Below are 24,821 nucleotides of genomic sequence, written 5' to 3' on the forward strand. Positions count from 1 at the left end.
GAGTGAAGGTTTCACTTTTCTTGTAGTGAATTATTCACTCAATTAAAATGAGTAAATCATAAAAGTATTGTGTAGCGGTCCTCTTCCACATCTGGCAGAAAACTAATTATTACTTGTCTTAATTGTGTTGTGGGTGGTCTTTATGTACCGCGTCGGGTGCACCTTACTCTCGAGAGTTACACCGCCACCGGCGTCGTGCACTAACTGGTGAAAGCGTGCAGCGTTCCTCGATATATACATGTAAATTTTCTATAAATATTTCTCAACAGTTATATCCACAGAAAATCTAATAGATATTTCAAGAATAAAAGAATTTGATGCAGTGATGAAAAAAGAACATTGCATCCACGTGGATAACTTGTGGAAAAACCTGCATTCACGTAATCCATGTAAATCACGTAGGTTCCACGTGGATGTCACGTAACTGTTTTATTTGGGCAATTTCCATGAAAAACCGATAAAAAAATACTCTCAAAATTGTGAACCGCTTTATTGGATCTACCGTTTTAAAAAAGAATTATCGAAATCTGATGGCGGATTCGTAATCAGTGATCAAAAAACCTCCGTATATTAATTTTCGCGGCTTCATAATTCTTCTTTCATTCTGACATGAATTTTTTATGAAAAAACACTTTTTTACACTTTATTTATATAAAAAATTAATTAATAATAAAGGAAAACGTTAAAACGCAATGACCTATCAATGTTATATAATATGAAAATTATTTGTACAAATAAAATAATGAAAGAATAATAACCTATCAAAAACTTTACAAAGATAAAAAAGATATGTCAAGTACATAAACGTTTTCAAAAATGGTACGAGATCAATACAATTAGTCAAGTATATTTGAAAAGAACACTTAAAAATCTATAAAATCTTAAATAATTATTTAAAAAATGGAAATGTTACCAATAATAAATAGATAGTGAAGCAAAAACTGATAGTAAAACGAAACCCAACATATTAATCGCATTCTTGTTTGTATTATGGATGTCAATAACATAGAGTCTTGGAAGTATAGAAAAAATACGAGCTGGGCACGCCAAGTTTTTGCTTCACTATAATCCCGTTAATCCCAAGCTAGAGATACCACGCGAAATAACACAGGAACGAAATAAACGGGTGTACTTCCGAAAAGCCCATACCTCCGATTTTTTTTATACTCTGGATTCTTACGTATTTCGACGTGTTGATTACGAATATAATAGTGAAAATTGGCGCAAATTTGATTTTCATGGCGAAAACCTTGAAAAAACCATAAAAATTATGGTTTTTTCCATTTATCTCCGTAAATAATGAAAATTTTGAAAAATACTTCAGATAAAAGGTATAGATCTCATCGAAATACACATTTTATGTTCTATTGATTTTCGCTGTAAAAACAATAGTTTTTGAGAAAAACGACGTTAAATGTTCAAAACTTTATATAACTCATGTAACACAATTCGAGTTTTATTAGTTAATTTTATTAGTTAATACTGGAAAGAAGTGAGCTTTGCTCATGTGTTTTCTGTACCATTGGAATTTTCCATGCGAAGCATGATCCACCCATTTTTAGGTGTGGTATAAGTTTTTGACCATCACTAGCACCAAAATGGTCTTGATAGTGGGGAGGGGACGGGGTCCGCATACAGTAATGGTTTGTGACTTTCCACGCGGAGCTCCCTACTCCGGCTAACCCCCACTTTCAGCCATCTGAGGCCCCTACCCGGAGCGGGGGCGTAGCCCCCGCGGAGGGGGGGGGCCGACTACTTCCACCTAGTAAATTCTGCCACCTGCGAGTGAGAGTATAAAAATAAACTGGGAGTAGTCGACCTCTTTCTCTTTTCCACGCATAGCGAGGTCCACTCACACTCTCCCCCTGCCTCGGGGCGCTGCTAGTTTTTCTCAAAAACTATTGTTTTTACGGCAAAAATCAATAGAACATAAAATGTGTATTTCGATGAGATCTATAACTTTTATCTAAAGTATTTTTCAAAATTCTCATTATTTAGGAAAATAAATAGAAAAAACCATGATTTTTATGGTTTTTTCAAGGTTTTCGCCATGAGAATCAAATTTGCGCCAATTTTCACTATCATATTCGTAATCAGCACGTCGAAATACGTAAGAATCTAGAGTATAAAAAAAATCGGTGGTATGGGCTTTTCGGAAGTTTATCCAAATAAACTTGTACAATATATGGCGTAACAAATAATGAGAATTTATTTAAATAATGAAGAAATGAAAGGTAGAAGAATTAACAAGATGAAAGTTGTACGCGCAAATGAAAGAGCAATAATAGTGATAATCTAATAGCGCGCGATTACGCACTCATCAACACTGTATATTAGAATGGGCACAAATTATTTTGGGTGCACGAGACGAGCCGACAATCCCGGCAATGATAGACCGCGAATGCACACTCCTACTAGCGCCCCGCTAGACTTAGGCTCTCTACACAAGTCCTTATAATCTATCCATATGCTGCACTTTCCCCCCTATTATTAGTTTGGAAAAACAACATTACCCAACAAATTGGAAAAATTATTAACTAATCGATAGTGGCCAAAGTAATGTTTATTAGTAAATGCTCATAACGTTTCTGCCTTCGTTTAGGCCCTTATCAAATGATAGTCTATAACCAAAATACAAATCAAATAATACATTACGTTTAATACAAGAACGGATGTGATAAAAGCCATTAACAAAAGTTTAAATGTGTAATAAATCTAAAAGGAATACAACTACCTTGAATTCAAACGCAGCTAAAATTAATCATGTACAGACATTGAATAATACATTACGTTTAATACAAGAACGGATGTGACAAAAGCCATTAACAAAAGTTTCAATGTGTAATAAATCTAAAAGGAATACAACCTTGAATTAAAACGCAGCTAATATTAATCATGTACAGACATCGAAGATTCTCCCAAAGAAACAAACATGTGGTAGACTATAATAAAGTCACTAATTAGTAAATTAATTGCACTGACATTTAAGAGAGCAGTTGAGATTTACAGTTAATATGAGAAATTTTCAATTGCATTGACATTTATAATTAAATGCGTCACGTAACACGATGAGTTAGTCAAATTTTTGTAACAAGACATAATTAATAACAATAAAAAAAATCAGCACACAATATTTCATTAAAAGCGTCGAAGCGACTGTACGTTAAAACACCGAAATCAACAAATGTCTGTAACGGGAATTTACAATGCTATGACTGCTAGAGTCATTATACGAATTTGTTGTCAAGCTGATATCGGAACAAAAATTGAAAAGTCAAAGACAATAATTCCCCAACAAGTACATTTTATGAATGACTATATGCTTCAGTTTTTTTTTAATTATCCTTTGGGATTTATGAATTATAGAGCTATTTGACCTGTTTGTGTTTGTCGGTGCCGAGAGTGCCGGTTGGTCAGTGTTCGGGCGTTAATGTCGATGAGATTGCCCCGATGCCGGATTCCGTCCCGAGTGAGGCGCGAAGCGAATTTGAAAAACTGCGGTTTGTTAGCGGAGTGGAGTTGAGGAAAGAAATGAGAAAACAGCGTTCACACATAAACTTCAAGCTTTATGCTTATCACTTACAATCGAAGCGAGCGGCGAACCGACTCTTAATGCAACTTTTCGGAAATCTTCTTGTCGTCCGGTTTACCTGCCACTGTGATCCGGAGCGGAAATCTTGAAGAGCTTCTGACTTGAAGCCTTCGCGTGATCGGAAATCTTGCGCGCGAGGCGACAGCGATCTGGTACGCGAGGCAGGGGACGTTCGCGAGAGAGAGTCGACTACCGACTCACGAGCTTCGATAAGCGCGGGTAACTTACAATTAATAAAAAATTAATCTCAAAAACGAGGAAGCAAACTGCGTCACGATACACCGGTTTGCATAGAACGACGAACTGTGATGCGAACGGAGACGCAAGTGAAGTTTTTTTTTTGAGCGGACAACTCTTCGCGAATGGAACAAATAAAAAATGGCAACTATCCGCAGAGCGAAGTATCGTTAGCGCTGAGTTTCGAACGACTGACTCACTACAATCGGTAGTGCGTGGTTTAGAAAAGATCGAGATGTTAGAAGGGGCAACGCGAGCCTCTGTTTTCGCATGATCTTTGTCGAGAAACTCCACAGTAGTTAAGGAGGCGCGTGACAAGATCGTGACGACGCCGTGCGACTCATCATGACCGACGGCCTGCCACGCGAATGATGCCGAAACTTTTGTGAGGCCGTCGGCATCCCGAACAGTTAGTCTCTTTATTTTCCTGGTCCAAAATGATACTACCGTTGGTATCGGAGTTTGGACTTTTTAAACTTTGATAGTTAACCGATTTGCATTCTTGTTTACTAGAATTACTTAAAAACGCTTCTATAACTGGTACTTTGACTCCCGGCTTACTTAAATTTACTTGATGCTCTTTTATTTACCTTAATATTACTCACATGATACACTTTTTGTTTTATTAGTTGTATGAACTAAATACGTTGCATAACTTTTTCACTCTATAATTTTAGCTGGCTACCACTTGACTTCTTTGTTCTCAACAGCTTTAACGAAAACTGATTGACCGGGGGAAAAACAAGGCATAACATTTTTAATGCCATGTTTTTGAGCACGATTGAAATCCGATTTTAACATTGTAAATTTTGTTCGGCAACTGTCTTAAAACTAACTCTGCTGGAGCGACTCCAATCTTCGTACAAAGAGTATTTCGAGAATACAGTAAATACTTTGTTACCTTACAATCAATACTTGAATTTGTTTTACATTTTAGCAATTTCTTTTTTAAATTAAGTTTTATAGATTGCACAGCTTTCTCCGCCATACCTTGTGCTGCAGATTCCATGAAACGTCGGTCGGTCGTCTATCGAGGCTCCGTGAAGCCTTTACTAATTGTCCACGAAATATTGATTAGTCGTCCATCGAGACTCCATGAGGCCTTTATTAATGATCCGCGTAACATGTGATGGATATCTTTCAGGATGTTTGACAAAGATCTATTATGGAGGAAAAATGGATCATCTATCTGACTGCTACCATGGAAATAAATACCCAGGCAGCAAGGTAACGTCCACTGGACGTCAATAATTCGTAATTTAAGGTCACGGACGTCATGTTACCAAATTAAGACGTAATAGTAACGTCATTTTTTGACCTATTAATTACGTCAGTCATTTATCCATCCTACAACGTATTTCCGACGTCATATGCTTGACTAATTAATAACGTCAGTTAATTGATATTTTATAAATATTTTATAAATATTGCGTGCTGTCTAGAGTATAATTTAACTTTATTAAAAGAACAGAGCAAAAATTTTTATAAGTTATTCTACATGTTATTTCGCATATGTAAAATCAGGAAAAAAATTGTAAATTTATATTTATTTATAAAAATATTTATAAAAATAACTACAAGTTTCATGTTTCTAACATTTATTGAACTGATCTATAATAAATATATATGTATTCATGAGCATTAAGTGTTTAGGGATCATCACGAAGTGCTAGGTTGCGTACGATCCTCGAAGTCAAGCAATGTCGACGGCGGTTCAGAATTGGATAGGTGACCGCGGAAGTTAGGCAATCCCAGATGTGACCATGGTGTGGTGGGTAACAATGCTTGTTGAGAAACAACGTAAATTTTTTTTTTAGATTATAATTATATTATTTCAATATTTTCACAATGCAAGTACTGCATATGTAGAACATATACCCGAAATATTTTCTAAAACGTCAAAATAACGGCGACTTTTACTACCTGGGATAATCATAAAAATGACGTTAAAATGTCGTCTTTATTGTGACGTCAACGGTCTGTGACATTAAACCGTCATTTTAATGTCATTAAGACGTCAATTAGTGACGTCTGCTTCGTCATAAAATGACCAAAAAATGACGTCAATTAGACGACACCTTGCTACCTGGGTATTCATAGAACTATAAAAATTTAGTAGATCTATAATGTCTAACTTTTATTATGGAAATAAATATCCCATAGAGCTATGGAGGTTTATTGGATTTCTGATAAACGTCTATCTGACATCCATCATGGACATAGACGTCCTATGGATCTTTGGAGGTTTAATGGACGTCCACTGGACATTCACTGGTCAATTTTTATGTGGGTAGTGACGCCCACTGCAGTACACTAGGTTTGAACTCTGGCTTTAATAAATAGACATTTTATGAAAAAATTATTAGATAATATAATATCTATAAATAATATAATATATATGTGGATGTATAATAAATTTTTCAAGAGTTTAGTTTAATTAACAAAAATGTTCAGCTGTAATAAATAAGTAAAAAAAAATAAAAATTTATTTCGTATATTGTTGTGCCCCTTATTTCAGAAACACGGTATTCGGGATCGCTGCCGTGACTCCTCGGGTCAGGTTCCGTGAGAGATCAAGCCGTTTGTAGAATAACACTATATATTTTCTCTTTCTTAGTTACAACTGAGTTACACTTAATAAACTCGTGACAAAGTATCGTGCGACATACGTTCGTCGCTGAATAATGTGCAAGTAAGCCCGCTCGTTGTCTGTACATCGGTGTTTATATACACCGATTTTTGGCGTATAACCGGAGAGAGTACTTCCGCGGTCACTGGCCTTCGGTTAGTGCTCTTGGTTAGCCAGCAATTGCTGGCTATACAGATTCCACCCCAAAATCAGGAGATTTTGAGTGTTGTGTATTAAGCAACCGGGTGCATTGACTGGTGCGACGCCCGGTATGTAGACCGTCACGCGTGAGGTGTCACTTGACACCTTTTATTACTTGCGACATTTCTTGTGTGAGTGTATCACACTTACAACAATATTTTTAAACTAGCCCAGGCTAGCTGATGACTAGATCGTTAGTTTGCTAGGAGACATTACATTTGTCTAGTACTTATATATTTTGAGCGTTACATTATTGTTTCAGTGCTATTTATTTTGGCTAGACAGGGGTAATATAAAACACGTTTTCGCTACACCATCGCTAGGTGTTGGCGAGGTTAAATTTTCACTCAGGATATTACATAAGAAAAAAAGGGGAATAGCATTACTTATGCTGAGAGAGAGAGAGGGGGGGGGAGAGAAAGAAAGAGGGGGGAGAAAGAGAGAGAGAAAGAGGAGGGATAGAGAGAGAGAGAGAGATTGATTGATTGATTGATTTGTTTATTATGCCCAAGCATAAACTGTAGGGCAAAGGTACAATAACAAAAGATATATAATGTAAAAAATAAGAATAACAAGTTGAATGAATAGCAAAAAGAAAGCGCAAATGAAAGTCCAATAAAGAGTATCATAAAATATAACTTAAACTAGCACTTAACACTAAAATTAAAGTAGACTTTGGATTCGAACTAATATAAGGTATACAAGTAAAAAAATAGGGTCATAGAAAAGTAACAAGCCATATGAAGCAACATCATGCAAACTCAGAAACAAGCCAAAATGAGCGGAGAAGAGTCTTAAAGATGAGAAACGAAGGCGCAAATACTATATTTTCAAGAAGTGAATGCCAGAAATAGATAGCAGATAAATGGAAAGAATTCCTGTAAGTGGTGATCCTGTGGGAAGGAATATGAAAGAAGTATGAAGATGAGGCAGTTCGATCAGATCTTCTCACTAAAGGATCAATAGGAAAGAAAAGTTCACATAAGTAAAAAGAAGAGCACATGTAGCACATTTATTTAAAAAAAAAATTTTTTATAAACAAAAAAATTTTTTTTTTTTTTTTGAAAAATAAATAGCGTAGTTAAATGGAGGTATTTATGCTGTAAAACTTTTGTATAAAACATTTTTTAATATTTTGTTTAGTTTACGAGATATATCGAAAAACCGCAAAAATGTCTCAACTTTCACACCTTCAAACCGTTTTTAGGCAGCAATTAAAAATTTCTAAATTCATCTATTCACCCCTCTACATTTGTGTCAAGTTTCATTAAAATCAAAATTTACGGGTTCGCGAGGTTCCCTTGTTAGTAAAATTCAGTCTAAGACCGTTTGCCATTACATATTCAAAAATAGCACGCGCATCACTAGAGATCAATTCAAGACCACGGAGAATGTCAGCTGGGGGACAAGAATAGTATATCTGTAGGTCATCAGCGAAAAGCATGTAGCTAGAAAATGATAAGACCTTTGCAATATCATAAATGAAAAAAGAAAAAAAAATTGGACCAAGCACTGAACCCTGAGAAACACCTAGGGTGTTTCTAGTTCGTATAAACATTCATTTTCATAGTTGACGTATTTTCTTTATACTATTACTTCTTCGAGAAAATAAATTTTTTGTTCTCTTTTTGTCAATTCTCGTGTTCGTATCACGTTCATAAGCGGGGGAGGTTCAATGGCGCACAGTACAATTGGATAGGTTGCAATTGCCCATCGTGCTATTAGACACGAAACATTGCGCACCGTTCAATTGCGCACCGTTCGACTGCACACTGTTCAATTGCACACCGTTCAATCAAACGCATATTAAATATTCATACATTATGGCTGCGTTTGCAATGTGTACATAGGTTAGCGACTTGGACGGGGTGGGTGCGGAAAGAGGGCCGAAGGTCCCCCTTGCATCCCCCCCCCGCGCGCGCCCGCGCGCGCGCGTGTGTGTGTGTGTGTGTGTGTAAAGCATTCACTGTACCACATGGGTTTGCGACTTAAATGGTGTGCAATTGAACGGTGCGCAATTAAATGGTGCGCAATCGAACGGTGTGCAATCGAACGGTGCGCAATTGAACTGTGCGCAATTGAACGGTGTCCAATCGAACGGTGTGCAATTAAACTGTGTCCAATCGAACGGTGTCCAATCGAACTATGTTCGATCGAACTGTGTCCAATTGAACGGTGTGCAATGTTTTGTGTTTAATAGCAGTGGGCAATTGTACTGTGCGCAAATGAAGGCCTTTCTTCATAAGCCATCTATCGCGGGAAAAGCAACAGTACAAACCCCCACAATTTGTTCTAGGCATTGGACAACGACGACGATGATAATAACGACGTTTCTTAATCAGATTTACTTTTGAGCGAAAACTTTAAAACGCAATATTTCTGCTCGTAAATCACGTAGCGGAAAAATGAAAACACTTTTATTATATAAATCGGAGCTATCCATTAAGCCTATTTCGAAATCAATCGATTTAGTTGTTATTAAGAATCCGATAACTACGGAATTTCGCCAACGACATCTCGCTCAAAAGAGGCACGGTAATGCCTCCCGCGCGTACACTTGACACAAGGCCCTACCGTGCCTCTTGATATCTTACATCTATGAGAGTACAATTTTTATTTGTAGCCAATGTATCAATTTTCTGGCCCTTTAAAGATTAATATTTAATATCATGCTTTATAAACATTGTCCAATATTTCAATGATATAATTATCGCTATTATTTTTATCGGGAAAAATTTGAAGACAGAATAAACTAAATAATATTCTATGATTCTTAGATACCTTGGCCGCCGGTACCAACCTAGGCACGGTTTACTTGTGGAAGCGAAAATGTGTATCCGATTGCGACGAGAATGCTTGGCCAAACGTCCCAGAATCTTGTACGATTCACGGCACGGTGAAACAACTGATGTGGGGCGTCAGTTTATCGCGAAACTCTCTTTTGGCCGTCAACTGTATCACTAATGTATTCATTTTGCATCAGCAATTGATGTGCGCCGTATACAATGACGGCGTTTGCGCGAGCCAACTTACCCCGACGCAGATTTTGCTCGAGATGGATAAGCAGATGTATACGTTAAAGACGGAGATGCAAGTGCAGGTTATTGCTGTATCCAGAGAATACATCGCTGTCTCCTCTGGCAGACAAATCATTGTCAACCGCATCAACAAGGGTGCAAATCTCAATACGAGTGTATTGGCAACCTTTAGCTGCGATACGGAAAAGATGTTGATCTACGAGCATACGTTGATTGTATTGACTCCAACGATTATTCAACTGCGATCTATAGAAGGCTCCATTATTCAGATGCTCCCCACGTTACCAGAAGAAGGCGAACCAATTACGATGGAATTAACAGGTAAAAATTTTTTATTGATAACGTTTTCATAAATTTTTTTTATTATTTAAAACCACAGAGAGGATATTATTTAAATAATTTTTTAATTAATTTATTATTTTCAAAAAATTGTATTTTTTTTAAATTTTATTAGTTATTATTATTTACAAGAAAACTTGAAAGAATAGAAGAACTGTAAAGACATTACATAGAAGCATTTATTCGTAAAATATAAATAACTTGTATTAATTATAATCTGTGTACATACAATATAAATTATGTTTTATGTATTATCTATACAATATTATCTAAACAATAATTCATGGAATTATAGATTTTATCAGGAATAGTGAAAATTTCGCGTTTTTTATTTTTAATATTATTATTTTTTATTTTTAATATTATTACATATTATTATTTTATCAGTATTAAAGTCAAGTACATTAACAATTTATAACTTAATTACTTTTTTCTGTATTGTTATCTCATTTATGATGAATGATTTACACTGCTTATATTGTCTATATGAAAAAAGATTCATGCGAATAAAACGTAAATAATATTATGTAGACGTAATTTTTAAAAAATGCACAACACAATCTTGCATAGAAAGTATTTTAATATATAATAAAAAATATTTTTTTACTGTTTAGACTTGGTCTTCTGTCTAGATTTAGAAGAGGTAAAATCAGAATTGAAAAATCTTTCAAATAAAAAATAAAATTTTAATTAGTCCGTTGCACAAAAATAATGCTTTAAAAAATATTTTTTGGATATTTGACAAAATATTTTTTAATATTAAAAATAATTAAATTAAGTAAAAGAATATAAAAGGTATGCCTATAAAAGTTAGCACTAAATTTTTGTGTGCAATTTTAATAATTTAACGTTAGAAATGTTGTAACGGTTCACCTTTCCCGATCGCCTCGGACAGGCTCGCCGGATGCCGGGATTCGGGAGAAGGGGGGAAACCAACTTGCGTATACCGATATCGAATTAACAGTCCTTTATTATAAAGCTTATTATATGTACATACTTAGCCTACGGGTAAACTTATGCTCGATGCATACCTTAACCTACGGAGAGATATTTACAATATATTTACAGGCTAGTCTAACGGTATCCGGACGGGAGCGCGCTTATGCGCATCACCGTAGCACGCGGTCGCGGTCGCGAGGGTTGCGGATTTCAGGTAGCCGAAAGCCGGCGTGCGCAGGCGGCGGAACGGTCTGATGACCTGCTCCGTCGGCGGAATCAAGGAAGCCGAAGGCCGGCGTGCGCCAGGCGGCGAGGCGGTCTAATGACCAGTCTCGTCGGCGGGAACTAGGAGGCCGAAAGCCGGCGTGCGCCAGGCGGCGGAACGGTCTGATGACCTGCTCCGTTGGCGGAATCAAGGAAGCCGAAAGCCGGCGTGCGCCAGGCGGCAAGGCGATCTAGTGACCGGTCTCGTCCGCGGAAACCAGGAAGTCGAAAGCCGGCGTGCGCCAGGTGGCAGAGCGGTCTGATGACCAGCCCTGTCGACGAGGAATGGTGCTCGATCCGGATCGAGCTCGGCTTTTATACCGATCGGAGCGATCCCCACGCGCTCCCAGCAGCGTGGTGGGATTGGTTCCCGACGGGAATACTAGACTTTCGGGAGGGGCGTCCGCGGACGCCGAATCCCGTGTAGTGGAGCGGATGGTCGGCCCCGGGACCTAGTGACATTCGTCACAATGTTATAACAGTGCCCCCTAAAATGCACCGTTTGACGGCCACCAACCGTCGTGTCGTCCGTTGCAACGACGTGCCTATTTTAATCACGCCAAAACCTCGCTAAGCGCTCGCGACAGTTATCGAGCTCAAGACAGCCACCGCGTTACTGCTATCAGGCCGCGCAGGCGCACTTGCGCACGATTAAACGCAAACGTGCGCCAATGACCATCGACGAAGGCCGTTAAACAAGACCGAATTGATACCGTTAAAACAATAGAAACCGAGCGCTCACGATCTTTTCCGACGTCGTATCCCCACTACCCGCGGGTAAACCGAGTCGCCACTTTACGCGGATATAAAAGGAGGGCGATTTCAAGAAAAAGGGCATCTTTTTTCCTCCGATTCCGTTACGACGCAGAGGTCTGAGAAATTGACCTTGGCCTGGGATATACCGGCCGTCTAAATACAGAATCTCCTAGCTAAAAACCTTTAACGACCAGGCTATCGAGATGAAGGATTCCACCCCGGCCGGGTTAATATCAACTAGCCTCCATTGCTACGTCCTATTCATCCGATCGATCCGCTAACTATAGAGGTATGGATTACCCCGCCTCGGCCGAGCATATCGGCTAGCTGTCGAGACTCGATCAGAATCCTTTCCGAATTTCGCGCCACGATCAACCTCCCACGCCTTGCGCACCGGCTCCTACACCGTGCGTGCTGTTGCACGGGACGAGCACGACGATTGCCACAACCATTGCGCATCAAGCCTCGCGCATCCGCGCGCGCCAATACGAGGCCTCGACCATTAAGCGCCGACCAATCACACAGCAACCGCGACCACGTACGTCGGCACATATTTAAATTACCTGTAATAGATTTCACATAAGTAAACTTTTATGTATTAAAACAAGGATGTATTAAAATAAAATACTTCTTTTTACTAATATATTGTATCTCCGGATTTGTCTCTCCTCTCTGGCCACTGGCTGACTCCTATCCGCGTCTCTGCCTGAAAGGTAAAAAACGGGTTACAATATCTATATACATATATATAAGTACCGGGAGTCTGTATGTCCGTCTTTTCTGTATGTTCGTGAACTTCTTCGCCATTTGTAGTTCGATTCTAATGCAAAAGGTTTCATTTTATTCTAAATTTTACGAGGATTGCTGCTATGGGTTTGATTTTTTGATATGCAGGGTTTTTCAAAAATTATTTATATTTTGTTAAGTAACTGATTAGCGTTTGTCTGTATTACCGCGATCTACTTCTTCAATTGTTGCCCGAATCTCAAGCAAATTGTCTCATTTTGTTCCAAAATTAAACGAGTAAGGCTGCCATTGGATTTGTTTTTCCATATACACGATGTTTCATTTATGCACTTCCATTTCTTAAAGTTACGCCAAACATTTATGAAACAACCTGTTTATGGAGATGAATAAATGTATAAATCAATGTAAAATGTTGTTATTTACATATATAGAGTTTAAAAAAAATCTATATATATATAAAATATAGTCCGCGATAATTTTGGTCATTTGAGGACGGACGGGTCCGTGTGCAATCGGGTCCGTGTCCAATCGGGTCTGTGTCCAATCGAGTACGTGTCCAATCGGGACTATGTCCGATCGGGACGGTGTGCAAACGGGTTGTGTGCAATCGGGTCCGTGTGCAAACGGGTCGGTGCGCAATCGGGTCCGTGTGCAATCGGTCCGTGTGCAATCGGTCCGTGTGCAATCGGGTCCGTGTGCAAACGGGTTGGTGCATAATCGGGTCGGTGTGCAATCGGGTCTGTGTCCAATCGGGTTTGTGTCCAATCGGGACTGCGTTCAATCGGGTTCGTGTCCAATCGGTACTGTGTCCAATCGAGTCCGTGTCAAATCGGGACTGTATCCAATTGGGAAATACTACTGTGTCCAATCGCTTATGTGCGCAATCGGGACAGTCCCGTTAGTTACTGTGTCTGTTTGTTCTGTGCGTATTTGGTCCGTGTGCATTTGGTCCGTGCGCATTTGGTCCGTGCGCATTTGGTCTGTGCGCATTTGTTACTGTGTCCGTTTGGTCTCGATCCGTTTGTTACTGTGTCCGTTTCACTCAACCTGCTGTGTTCATTTATTACTGTGCGCATCTGGGACGCTCCTCTCTTTTTCAGGATTATGTGGTAAGTTAATTCTAAGTTTTCTTATTGGAGAAATAGTTTTTCCTTTTTACCCAATCATACGTTGAGTCGAAAGTTTCTGTTTCCTCCCAGCTTCCTTTAATTTTATCAAAAAGATCTGACCTATCGCGTAGGTTATCTTCCCTTTGGGTTTAAAAATAAATAATTCTTTATCGTGCTAGACGTGCTACGGTATGGTTTGCAGATGGAGGAAACGGTTATTTATTTTTTTCTAATGTTTGGATTCTTTATTGCTCTTTTTTGTGAGGAAACGTGAAACCTTTTTTTGTATTTCTACGTTCTGAATTTATTATTTGTTGACTCAATATTCAAAAGGAGTTGAAATTATCAACTTGGTCATCACGTTTCTAACAGACTAATCCTAGACGCGTAAAAAATTATCGGAGGCCGTTGAAACGGAATTTCTTTTGTAAGTTATTTGTTTCTCTGACGAAGGGAAATCGTGGAGTCTGCCGGACGTAATAAAATATAATTTTAATTATGGTTTAAAAAGTTTATAATATTAAACGTTTAAAAATTTTTAAAACTTTTTTTAATCTAGTATAATATAATTGCAAATGTTTTGAATTACATTTTGAACTTTTTTAGTGCAAAAATTCCATTAAATTATTGGTTTAATTATTGGTTTCTATTTTTTTGTATTGTATTTTTCGTATAGATTACCTATCGTTTTTAAACAATTTTTATCTAGTCATGTTTATTATAAATTAATCGTATCCTATTGTGTTTTGGTTCGTAAATATTAGATTGCTTATCTGAAATATATGATAGACTTTTTATCTTTCTGTATCGTATTTTTTGTATACATTACCTATCGTAAATCTAGAAAAAAAAGTGAACGTTTTACTTTTCTTGTACAGAATCGTTTAATCTATTAAAATGAGTAAATCATAAAAGTAATATATGGCAGTCCTCTTCCACATCGTTCTCTCGTAGCAAAAGAAACTGATTATTGCTTGTCTTAATTGAGTTGCGGGTGGTCTTTATAAAGCGCGTCGGTTGCACCTTCTGATTGTGAGAGAGTCAAATCGCTTACTAGCTTATTAGCGGCGCCGTACTAACTAAAAAGTTTGATAGAAATTGATAGAAACATATAGAAATTTGATAGAAAATTAATATGATCTTATCTAAATCTATTTATTTTAAAATTTCTATTGTACACTAGATTTCATGCTAGATAGAAAAGTTATAAAATTCTATCATTCTTTATCGTATCTGAATTAAACGATTAAAATTTTATCTGAATATGGATACTTTCCTATATGATCTTATCTAGTTATCTTACTAAATAGAAAAATTACGATTTAAAGTCTAATACAAATTAATCTGAAATTGTCCCTATACATTTCTATCAAATATATGGAACAATAATTGTTTTTTATCGTTGTTTTTATAATAACAGATATTTAAGGAGGGAACAATTATTTCGTAATTTCGCCGGACATAACATTTTATTGTTCTTTATGGTATCTGAATTAAACGATTAAAACTTTTTTTTTTTTACTTAAAGCTTCCACGGCTATTGATGTTGCTTCCAATAGAAATCATTATCAGAAAATCCGACAGAATTTTTACGAACCTCTTTCTATTAATAGAACTGTGTAACGGATCGTATTTTCTACGCGGACTTTTAGCTCGTCGGGATCGGGTGTAGGAATGGTCCCTGAGACAATAGACTCGTTTCTTTTAACTAACAAGAACTTATAATATATTTTAACTCAAATGTATTTACAAATATGTACAAGAAATCTTTAGCGAACGTGTCTCTCGATAGAAACAGCTGTTCGCCGGTCGCGTGTGTATGTTTGGTGACGATCGCGGTGTGCGGCGACGAGCCGGCGGGCAATGCCCCGAGGCGAGAGGCTTGAGCTTCGTGACGCGGCGAGGCGCACGGTGCGGCAAGCGGTAATTGCTGGTGCCCGAGATCGGTGGTGCGCGAGACGCGAGACGGAACGTGTTTTGACGTTTCGACGTTATATGTTCAGTGTGTCGGACTAGCGGCGTCGATCCCGAGAATTCTCGGGGGAGACGGAGAACACTCCACCTCGAGCCGGGTAATTAGAATTAAGGAGTAATCCGTAGCCGAGAACTCTCGGCGAAGGCGGAGACGCTCTACCCTCTGCTATCGGATTGTAACTAAGAGTTTAGATGCGAGCGGTGCCAAGAACTCTTGGCTAAGGCAAAGAACGCTCTACTCTAAGCACCGGTTTCGCAGGAAGCTTTGCTTGGTCGTATTCTGGCGGAATCGGAGTACTAGGATACGGTCGGATCGAGAAATGTCGCAGCCTCCACCGGAGCGATCTTTTATATCCGCTCGGGTGGAGGATCGGCGATCTTCATGGATCTTCGGCTTTCCCCGTGCTCGATCCTTCCTGTGGAAGCTAGGAGAGCACGGAGAGATACGCGGAGCGGAGACGAAGATCGTCTCGACACGTGTGACAAAGATTAGGACGGGCGGATGCCCGTTTTGCGGTCCGGCAGGTGTTCGGCCGGGCCGTGCGCGGTCGGTGATGCCGGCGGACTGGAGGTTTGTTACAACTGTTTAACGTCAACTTATTTTCAAATTTTTCAATTCCAACGAAAATTCTTTGAATAAACTTCTGGAGCAGCAATGGGCTCTGCCATCTCACCCATCATCGCAAATATCTTTAGGAAAACATTTTGAAAATCAAATTCTAAAAAATGCACCTCTCAAACCATCTATATGGTTCCGACACTTATATATGTTGATGACACTTTTGTGATCTGGAGCCTTGGCAGAGATATTTTTCCTCAATTTCTTGCCTTTCTCAACTCTTAACACCCTAACAGTTTACAATGGAAGTAAAACAAAACAACCAAATCTCTTTTCTAGATGTGTTAATTAGAAGGAACGGAGATGGTACTTTAAGTCATCAAGTCTATCAAAAACCAACACACACAGATTGATATTCTCACGCCACCTCTCACCATCATCCTTTGCAAAAGAATTCAGTCATTAGTTCACTGGTATATGAATCCCTCACAATTTCTGAACCAACTTCTTTGAATGAGGAATTAGAACATCTTAATTAAGTTCTAACAAAAAAAAGGAAATAGTAGTAGAAACATCAAACAGTCCAAAGATTGAGGAATAAAATTTTCAGTTTCCTTTCAGAGAAAGAAAAAGAAAAAGAAGAGAACAAGATGGCTTTCCTTCTGTATCTTCAAAGTACGACAGAACACATTAACAAAATTTTGTGTAGACAAAATATAAAAGTGACCTTCAAACCACAAAGGAAGATTTTCCAGTTACTTCCTAATCCCAAGGATCAGAGACCACACTTACAAGGGAAGTATCACAAGTGTCCGACGCCAATTTGATTTTCCTTGAAATATGTTGTCAAACACACAAATCTAAGAGACACGTATTTTTTTTTATGGGCGGAGTTTTATGTTTAGAGGGTGAAACACCCCTTTGAAAAAAAACAATTTTATTCTTTCGGAGCGAATATCATCGGAAGTATAAAAGATAGAAAAAAATTTTTTTAATAGAAGTTGTACGGTTTTAAAAGTACTTTAAATTTGTAAAAAAAAATTTTTTTTAATTTTTTTGTTTTACAAAACACCATTATTTTTTTTAAATAAAAAAAAATTTTTTTTGCTATATTAAAAGATTTTTTTTCTCTAAATTCAACCATGTATATTAAAGTTATGTTACGAAATATCATTTTTGAGAATTAATTATAAAGATTTCCGTATATAAGCTATCCGTACTCATGTACGCAAATAATTATCGTCTAAACAAGATTATACACAATTTTGATAAGATATATAATAGAAATCTATATAATTGATTTTAGCATCACAAATTATAAATTATAAATAATATTAATAACTATAATGGTTTTTATTACTTTTTTTTTAAATTAGTAAATTTTTTTATTTTACTAATTTCTGTACATTATTTCTTTGTATTTTGTGATTATTTTCTTAAAGCTATTTTTGGTCTTATGCTTTTATATTTTGTTTATTTACATAATAAGATTGTGATTTACATCATCACAATCATTTCTAAATATTTATTAATAAAATAATTTTTAAATATTTATACAATAAATTTATACATTTTGTATTGTATCATTTACTCATTATACTCATTGCAATAATGATACTCAACGAAGAAATGTTTTAAACATAATGATTTTTTGCACCATGAACATTTTACTATAGCTACATTATTGCAACCTTCGATATCACATGTTGTTGAAGTATCATCCAAACTAAATTCTACTGGATTTTTAAATTTCTGTAGTCTTTCGTTCGTATAACCACTTTTAAACCACGAATATTTAAATAAGTTACGATATCGCAGGGATGACAATTGATTATGTATCAAAGATTGCAATTTTATTATATTATTTCGTTCATGCAAATTTATATCACATTCCAATAATAAAACTATATCTGAAAATCTTTTAGCAAAATTTTTCCAAATTCTAAATCCGTAAACATCTAATGGTTGTATTTTTCCTGTAGTACCTTTCGGTATAATCATAGTAGTAATATGTTTATCTAGAGGTGTTAAATCCGAAATGATATTGGGACAATGTCCGGTCCATGAATCGATAAGAAGAACGCTATTAAAACCAATGTTTGGAAAATAAGCTTCTTCTAACCACATTTTAAAATGATCTGTAACAAATATAAATTAATTTAATAACTTTCTTATGATTGTTATTAGATTGTTAAATTAAATATAAAATTTCATAAAGATGATAATTGATTATGTATCAGAGATTAATTTTATTATATAATTTTATGTTATTGTTTATCCAAATTTATATATTTTTTTAATTATCAATATTTAAAAATCTAAAACCTTATAAAAGGAAATTTATATTACCTGATGTCATTTTACCAGATTTCGATGCTTTTACAATAACATTTGTTAGTTTAAATAAAGTTTCTTGTACTCTTGGTCCAAATTCGCCGTTAGCTTCTTTCAAAACAATAAATAAAGGTGACAGCAAATTACCATTACATGATATTATTGGTTGTATCGTGTATGAATGGGTTGTTGATGACACAGATTGTCCGATACGCTCTACTTTTTTTATTCCTTTAGGAGACAATGATCTTCCAGAATGTATTTCTAATTAAAAACCACTTTGATCAGAATTATAAACATTTTCTGCTCCAAACTGTTCAATAAGTGGTTTCACTGTTTTTAAAAAATTATTTGCTGAGTTTTGTAAATCAATAGAATCTTCCACTGTTCTTTTAGTTACAAACTTCGTAACTTTTCTTGAAACAATTCGATGGGATTTCTTGAATCTTGATATCCAGCTGTGAGATGCTTTAAATATAGGAATTACATTTCCTATTTCTTCTTGAGCTTGTAAAGCCCATCTTTTTAAATCGATATCATGAACTATAAATCCTGATTCAATAGCTGCAGTAAATTTATCATGTGTAAATTTGGAGATATAAGATAATTTTTCCAAACGATTTCCAGTTGATTGTAGTTGTTCTTCCCATCGTCTTAACTGACGTTCAGATGAAACTCTTTTAAATTTACTTTGTACTGATTTTAGAGAACGATGCCTTTTTCTGTGGTTAATTTCTTTATTATCGTCTAAATTCCGCCAATATTCAACAGCTCGTCTTTTATAAGTACTGTCAAAATTTACTTCACTGTTTGAACACTGTAGATGAGAATTTAAATTATCTTCACTCCATGCTTCTTTGTCATCTTCAATTATTTCGAAACTGTGTAATTTATAAGGTTCTTAATAATCGAGATAGGTTTCTTCCATCACTTCCAATCCATTATAGTGAAAAATGCTATCTAGCAATAATTTTTGTATGTCTTCTTTTAATTGTATTTCTGCTTCAGTTACTGGCGTTTCTGTTAGATATATTGAACTTATAGATGCCAATAAAAGTCTAACAACATTAAGCGGATTGAGAATCATTTGTAAAGATGTTAAACTTTGCTTTGTATTATAATTTAAAATCAATTTAACAAATTGCACACATATGATTATTACAAAACGATTGCACTGATTGAACGTAAGACTGCTACATGACTATATTTATACTGTCAATTTATACTTATCTTGAGTGTACACGTAAGCCTAATAAGAGATAAAGATTAATTATATTTGATGAAAACATTTTAATTGAAACATGTAATTCATCACGTTCTTGATATGAGGGATACGTGACTTTTAGTTTATTATATATATATATATATAGCAATAATTTTTGTACGTTTTCTTTTATATATATAATGAATTAAAAGTCACGTATCCCTCATATCAAGAACGTGATGAATTAAATGTTTTCAATTAATATGTTTTCATCAAATTTAATTAATCTTTATCTCTTATTAGACTTACATGTATATTCAAGATAAGTATAAAACACGTGTTTTCAATTAAAATGTGGGTGCAATTTGTTAAATTGTTTTTAAATTATAATACAAAGCGCATATGAGCACGGATAGCTTATATACGGAAATCTTTATAATTAATTCTCAAAAAAGATATTTCGTAACATAACTATAATATACGTGGTTAAATTTAGAAAAAAGAAATCCTTTAATATAGCAATTTTTTTTTTAATTAAAAAAAAATAATGATAGGTGTTTTGTTAAACAAAAAAATTAAAAAAAATTTTTTCTTTACAAATTTAAAATACTTTTGAAACCGTACAACTTTTATTAAAAAAATTTTTTTCTATCTTTTATACTTCCGATGATATTCGCTCCGAAAGAAAAAAATTGTTTTTTTTCAAAGGGGTGTTTCACCCTCTAAACATGAAACTCCGCTCATAAAAAAAATACGTGTCTCTTAGATTTGTGTGTTTGACAACATATTTCAAGGAAAATCAAATTGGCGTCGGACACTTGTGATACTTCCCTTGTTAGACTCACCAGGTATATACAAAATCTCCTGCTTTTGCGGAAAAATTTACATAGGAGAATTCGGGAGGAAAATTAAAAAACATCAATGGTGTACCAAATACGGCCACTTTTCTCAATCAGCTTTAGCCGAACACTGGACGGAGACTGGACACTCCGTGCAATACGAAAAAGTTACAATGCTAGCTCCTTTTCAATGTTATTCGTCAGGAAACAACATTTTATAATAGAGTATATATATATATATATATATATACATACTCTATTATAAAAAAGATGCTTAGCACTCTAAAATATGTGATAGGTAAACAAATTATTTTTTATATTTTATTTTTTAAGTAAAAACAGGCGCCAAGTATATATGTGTGTTTCTTTAAGGACAACTCTATTATGTTACATAAATCCAAGTAATAATATTTTTATTTTACACGAGTTCTCTTTTTTACATGATACAAAATAAATGTAAATGTGTGAAATCACAAAAAATTACCTTTTTAAATAAGGATAAAACTTTTATCTTTTATAAAAGTAATGATATGAAGGAAATGCACCAACTATAAGAAAGGATATTTATGAACAAAAGAATTATTATTTTTAATTATAAAATATGTTTATATTTAATAATATAATTCCGCATGTATTATTAAATAGTATACAGGGTGTCAGAAAATTTTTGACACAGTGCTTGCATAGAGATAGAACGGACTATATTAAGTAAGGCAATGTCGATCTTCTAAACCACAATTCACGGATTGTGACTACAAACGCGTGTTTCGCTGGGTAGTCTTATCTCGCTGCGCGCTTGTCGGAATTTGGCAGTAGGCCTGTCAAATTGTTTTTTTTTTTTAATAACTCATTACTTATTGCGAAAATTGTAAAATGATAGAGGACATTTGTACTTGGTTTAGTGCATTCTACTTCTATGCAAATGCTATGTCAAAAATTTTAAAACATACTACATATTATAATTGTGACAGTTGGATTTTCTCGCAGCTATTCGGATTTGCTCACGGGTTGCCGAGTTCGAGAAAGTTGTGACACATTGACTTTACAAAAATATAATATAAACTTTAATGTATGGAAACAATTTAACGAGTGACAACAGATATTATTATTAGACAATTTATCGCTCGTTGGCACGAAAGATCGGTACAGAAATAATTATCGCTCGCTGGCGCAGGAGGTCGATACAGAAATAATTATCGGTAATTAACAATAATCGCTTTGGTTAAATATCGAACAGAATAATATCCTCTGTGAAAATCGCAGAGTCACGTTCGAAAGACGGATCCGAAAGGAATAATGGGGTTTGAACGGGATCTGGACAGGAGCGGAACGCTTTAATTAATCTAAAACAAAACGAAAACAGGAATATTAATAAATCGGTATTCACGAGTTACGAAACAATCGAAATTTCTTAATTTAATGGTATTCGCAAACGGAATAACGTGGGGTTGGAGACGAAATTACAGATCGTGCTCCGGGTAGGTACAAATAGGAATTTCACGGCGGAAATTCTGGCGATTTACGCGTTTCGGTCTGATCGCAACGGTTCAATTCGTCGCGGTCTGGTAGCAACGGTATGGAGTATACGCGTCGCGGTATGGCCATGTCTGTACAGAGAATACAGATCTTCGTCTGATCGCAATAATGCGGGTAATATGCGTCGCGGACAGGTCGCAACAATTTAAGAGGCATCTCGATGCTTTACGGTCACGGTCGAAACAGTTAGGAACGTACGCGGTTGACGCGACACTGCAGAGGATAAGCCCATCCTGGTGATTGTCCGCACTAGCGGACCTAAGACGGATACTCCCGACGAAGATTAGGCACGCTCCGTCTCCCGGTGGCCGAAGCCTTCGTCGAGTACGCCTGATGTATTAATCTCGTTACGGGAGAACACCTTCTTGGCGTGAGGATGCCGAGAACGCTCGGCGGAGAGAGAGTATACCCTCATCTTCGAGAGGAAAGAGTGGAGACTAGACCCGACAAAGCAGGATAGGACCCAGAGCCTGGACGGGAAAAGGTGTCTTCTCGGGTGAACGGCCGGATTGTATACCCGCTCGGATCCTATACATCCTTACCTTACGTACCGGGGCAGATGGCGGTGGTGGTGGAAATAAATGCGAGGCCGCTGGGATGGGGGAGTTGCGTGGTTGGAGACGATGGCGATGCCGGGGCGCGTACAAAGCGCGGTTTTGAGTCCGTCGCCGCCGCCGTGACGATACCCTATCGTCATATAATGATAAAGTGTTTTAAGCGTTTTGATCAACATATTAGCATATAGAAACAAAAAAGTACAATATAATAAAAATAAATGTTTTATTGAAAAGGTACTAGGAGCTACTATAGAAAATAATGAAAATGACTTATTGTAATATTAAAAATGATAAATCATACTTGTTTTTTTTAATTATTGTCACTAATTAAATTAAATGTAGTCTGATAGTATTTCTAGCTTTAGGTTATGACTGTATTTTAAGACCGATTGTGTTTAGCGTGCAGTTGATAAAAATTAAAAGTATATTTAAGATATGTATATAAAATAACTTTTTATTGAAATATTGCATTCACTTGAATTGGAATCAAAAGACTCTTAAGTACAAAAATATATATATTACTGGATTTCATTTTAAGCTTTAGAAAACCAAATTTTTTTTAGTTTCAGTGTTAGAACTTTTTTTTCCTTGTCAGTGAATTGAACTACAAAAAAGATGACATCGCTCTAGTGCCTTATATTAGGATTCCGGTCTGGAAAAAATGAGTAGTTATTTATTTGCTGTATTTGAATTTTATATTATTGTTTATTGTTAAAATAATTTTAACGTCATTTGCAATAAAAATATGTTAAAAAATATAAAAACATAATTATGTCGCACTTTGTGAAATATGAGGCAGTAAAATGTTATTATACAAAGTAACATCAATTTATTTTAAAATAAATGCACATATTATAATAAAAGAAATAACTTTAGCTAAACGAATAGTGTTTTCGGTAAATCTAATTATAAGCCTAATATTAGGTTTCTGGTCCCGAAGAGATTAAAAATACTGTTAACCCTCAACGTTCATTTCATGAAAATCTCATGAAAATAAGAATCTTCATGAAAATAATGTTCACAGTGGGGTCGTTTAGACCTCACTATTTAAATGCTTCATGTAAAGGTATTGGCTTATTTTAATTTGAAAAAAAAACTGGATAATTTTTTAGCATTCTTTTTTAAAATAAAATTGGTTTTTTTTTTGTGAAACTTGATGTTAAATATGAAGAAAAAATTCAAGAAGTAAAAAAACTAAAAAAAAGATATTAAAATATCAGATTGTAATTTTTAAAAGTAATTGTATAATACAGTTATGTTTCAAAGAAAATATATTCTTTATCTAATTGGTGCAATTAAAAGATTTTACAATTTTTTTTAGGAAAATGCATATTATTTAGTATGAATAACACATTTTTGTAATATTATTTTTTTTAAAGGAAAATTAAATTGGAGATATTACTATTTGGGTTGGGGTAGGAAAATCCATAAATAATAATATATACATATATACATATATATACAGGATATCCCATTTTTATTTATCACCCCTCGTAACTTTACAGGGAACAAGCGTATAGAAAAATATTTTAGACAAAAGTTATATAGCTTTAAGGAGGACATAAGATGGTCACTTTGGCCTTGACCTTGGAAGCAAATTTGAAGGTCATTTGAAGGTCAACTTAATTTTTTTAAATGAAATTCTCTCCTTTTCATTACATATTCTTGCAGCTTATCTCGAGAGCTTTCCAAAACACTATAATAAAAAGTATTTTGCTCAACTATTTTTTAAGTTATAGGACTTGAAAGTTACAGGACCGCCGGCATTAGCATTACCCAAGGTGTATCTAAAAATGATACCTAAAAATGAAAAAATATTTCATTGTAGGTGTTCGAAAACACGTCCCTCTTTTTGGATATATAAACGCAATCTCTCGTTAAAATTGTTACAAACTCTTTCAAGCATAGCTGGTGTTATACTCTGAAATACGTTACGAACCACGCACGCACGCACGCACGCACGCACG

The 24,821-nt window shown here is 35.6% G+C and overlaps 1 protein-coding gene across 1 annotated transcript in view; it reads left to right on the forward strand.

Annotated features, from left to right (window-relative positions):
* LOC105832659 (intraflagellar transport protein 140 homolog) overlaps positions 1–24,821 on the forward strand; it is a 164,527-nt gene that overhangs the window by 54,378 nt on the left and 85,328 nt on the right. Inside the window, exon 5 of the mRNA XM_036286695.1 lies at positions 9,437–10,018. Within this exon, the coding sequence (XP_036142588.1) occupies positions 9,437–10,018 (582 nt within the window). The remainder of the gene's footprint in view (positions 1–9,436; positions 10,019–24,821) is intronic.

This window comes from Monomorium pharaonis, chromosome 5 (genome assembly GCF_013373865.1).
Source record: "Monomorium pharaonis isolate MP-MQ-018 chromosome 5, ASM1337386v2, whole genome shotgun sequence".
NCBI classification, from domain to species: Eukaryota; Metazoa; Arthropoda; class Insecta; order Hymenoptera; family Formicidae; genus Monomorium; species Monomorium pharaonis.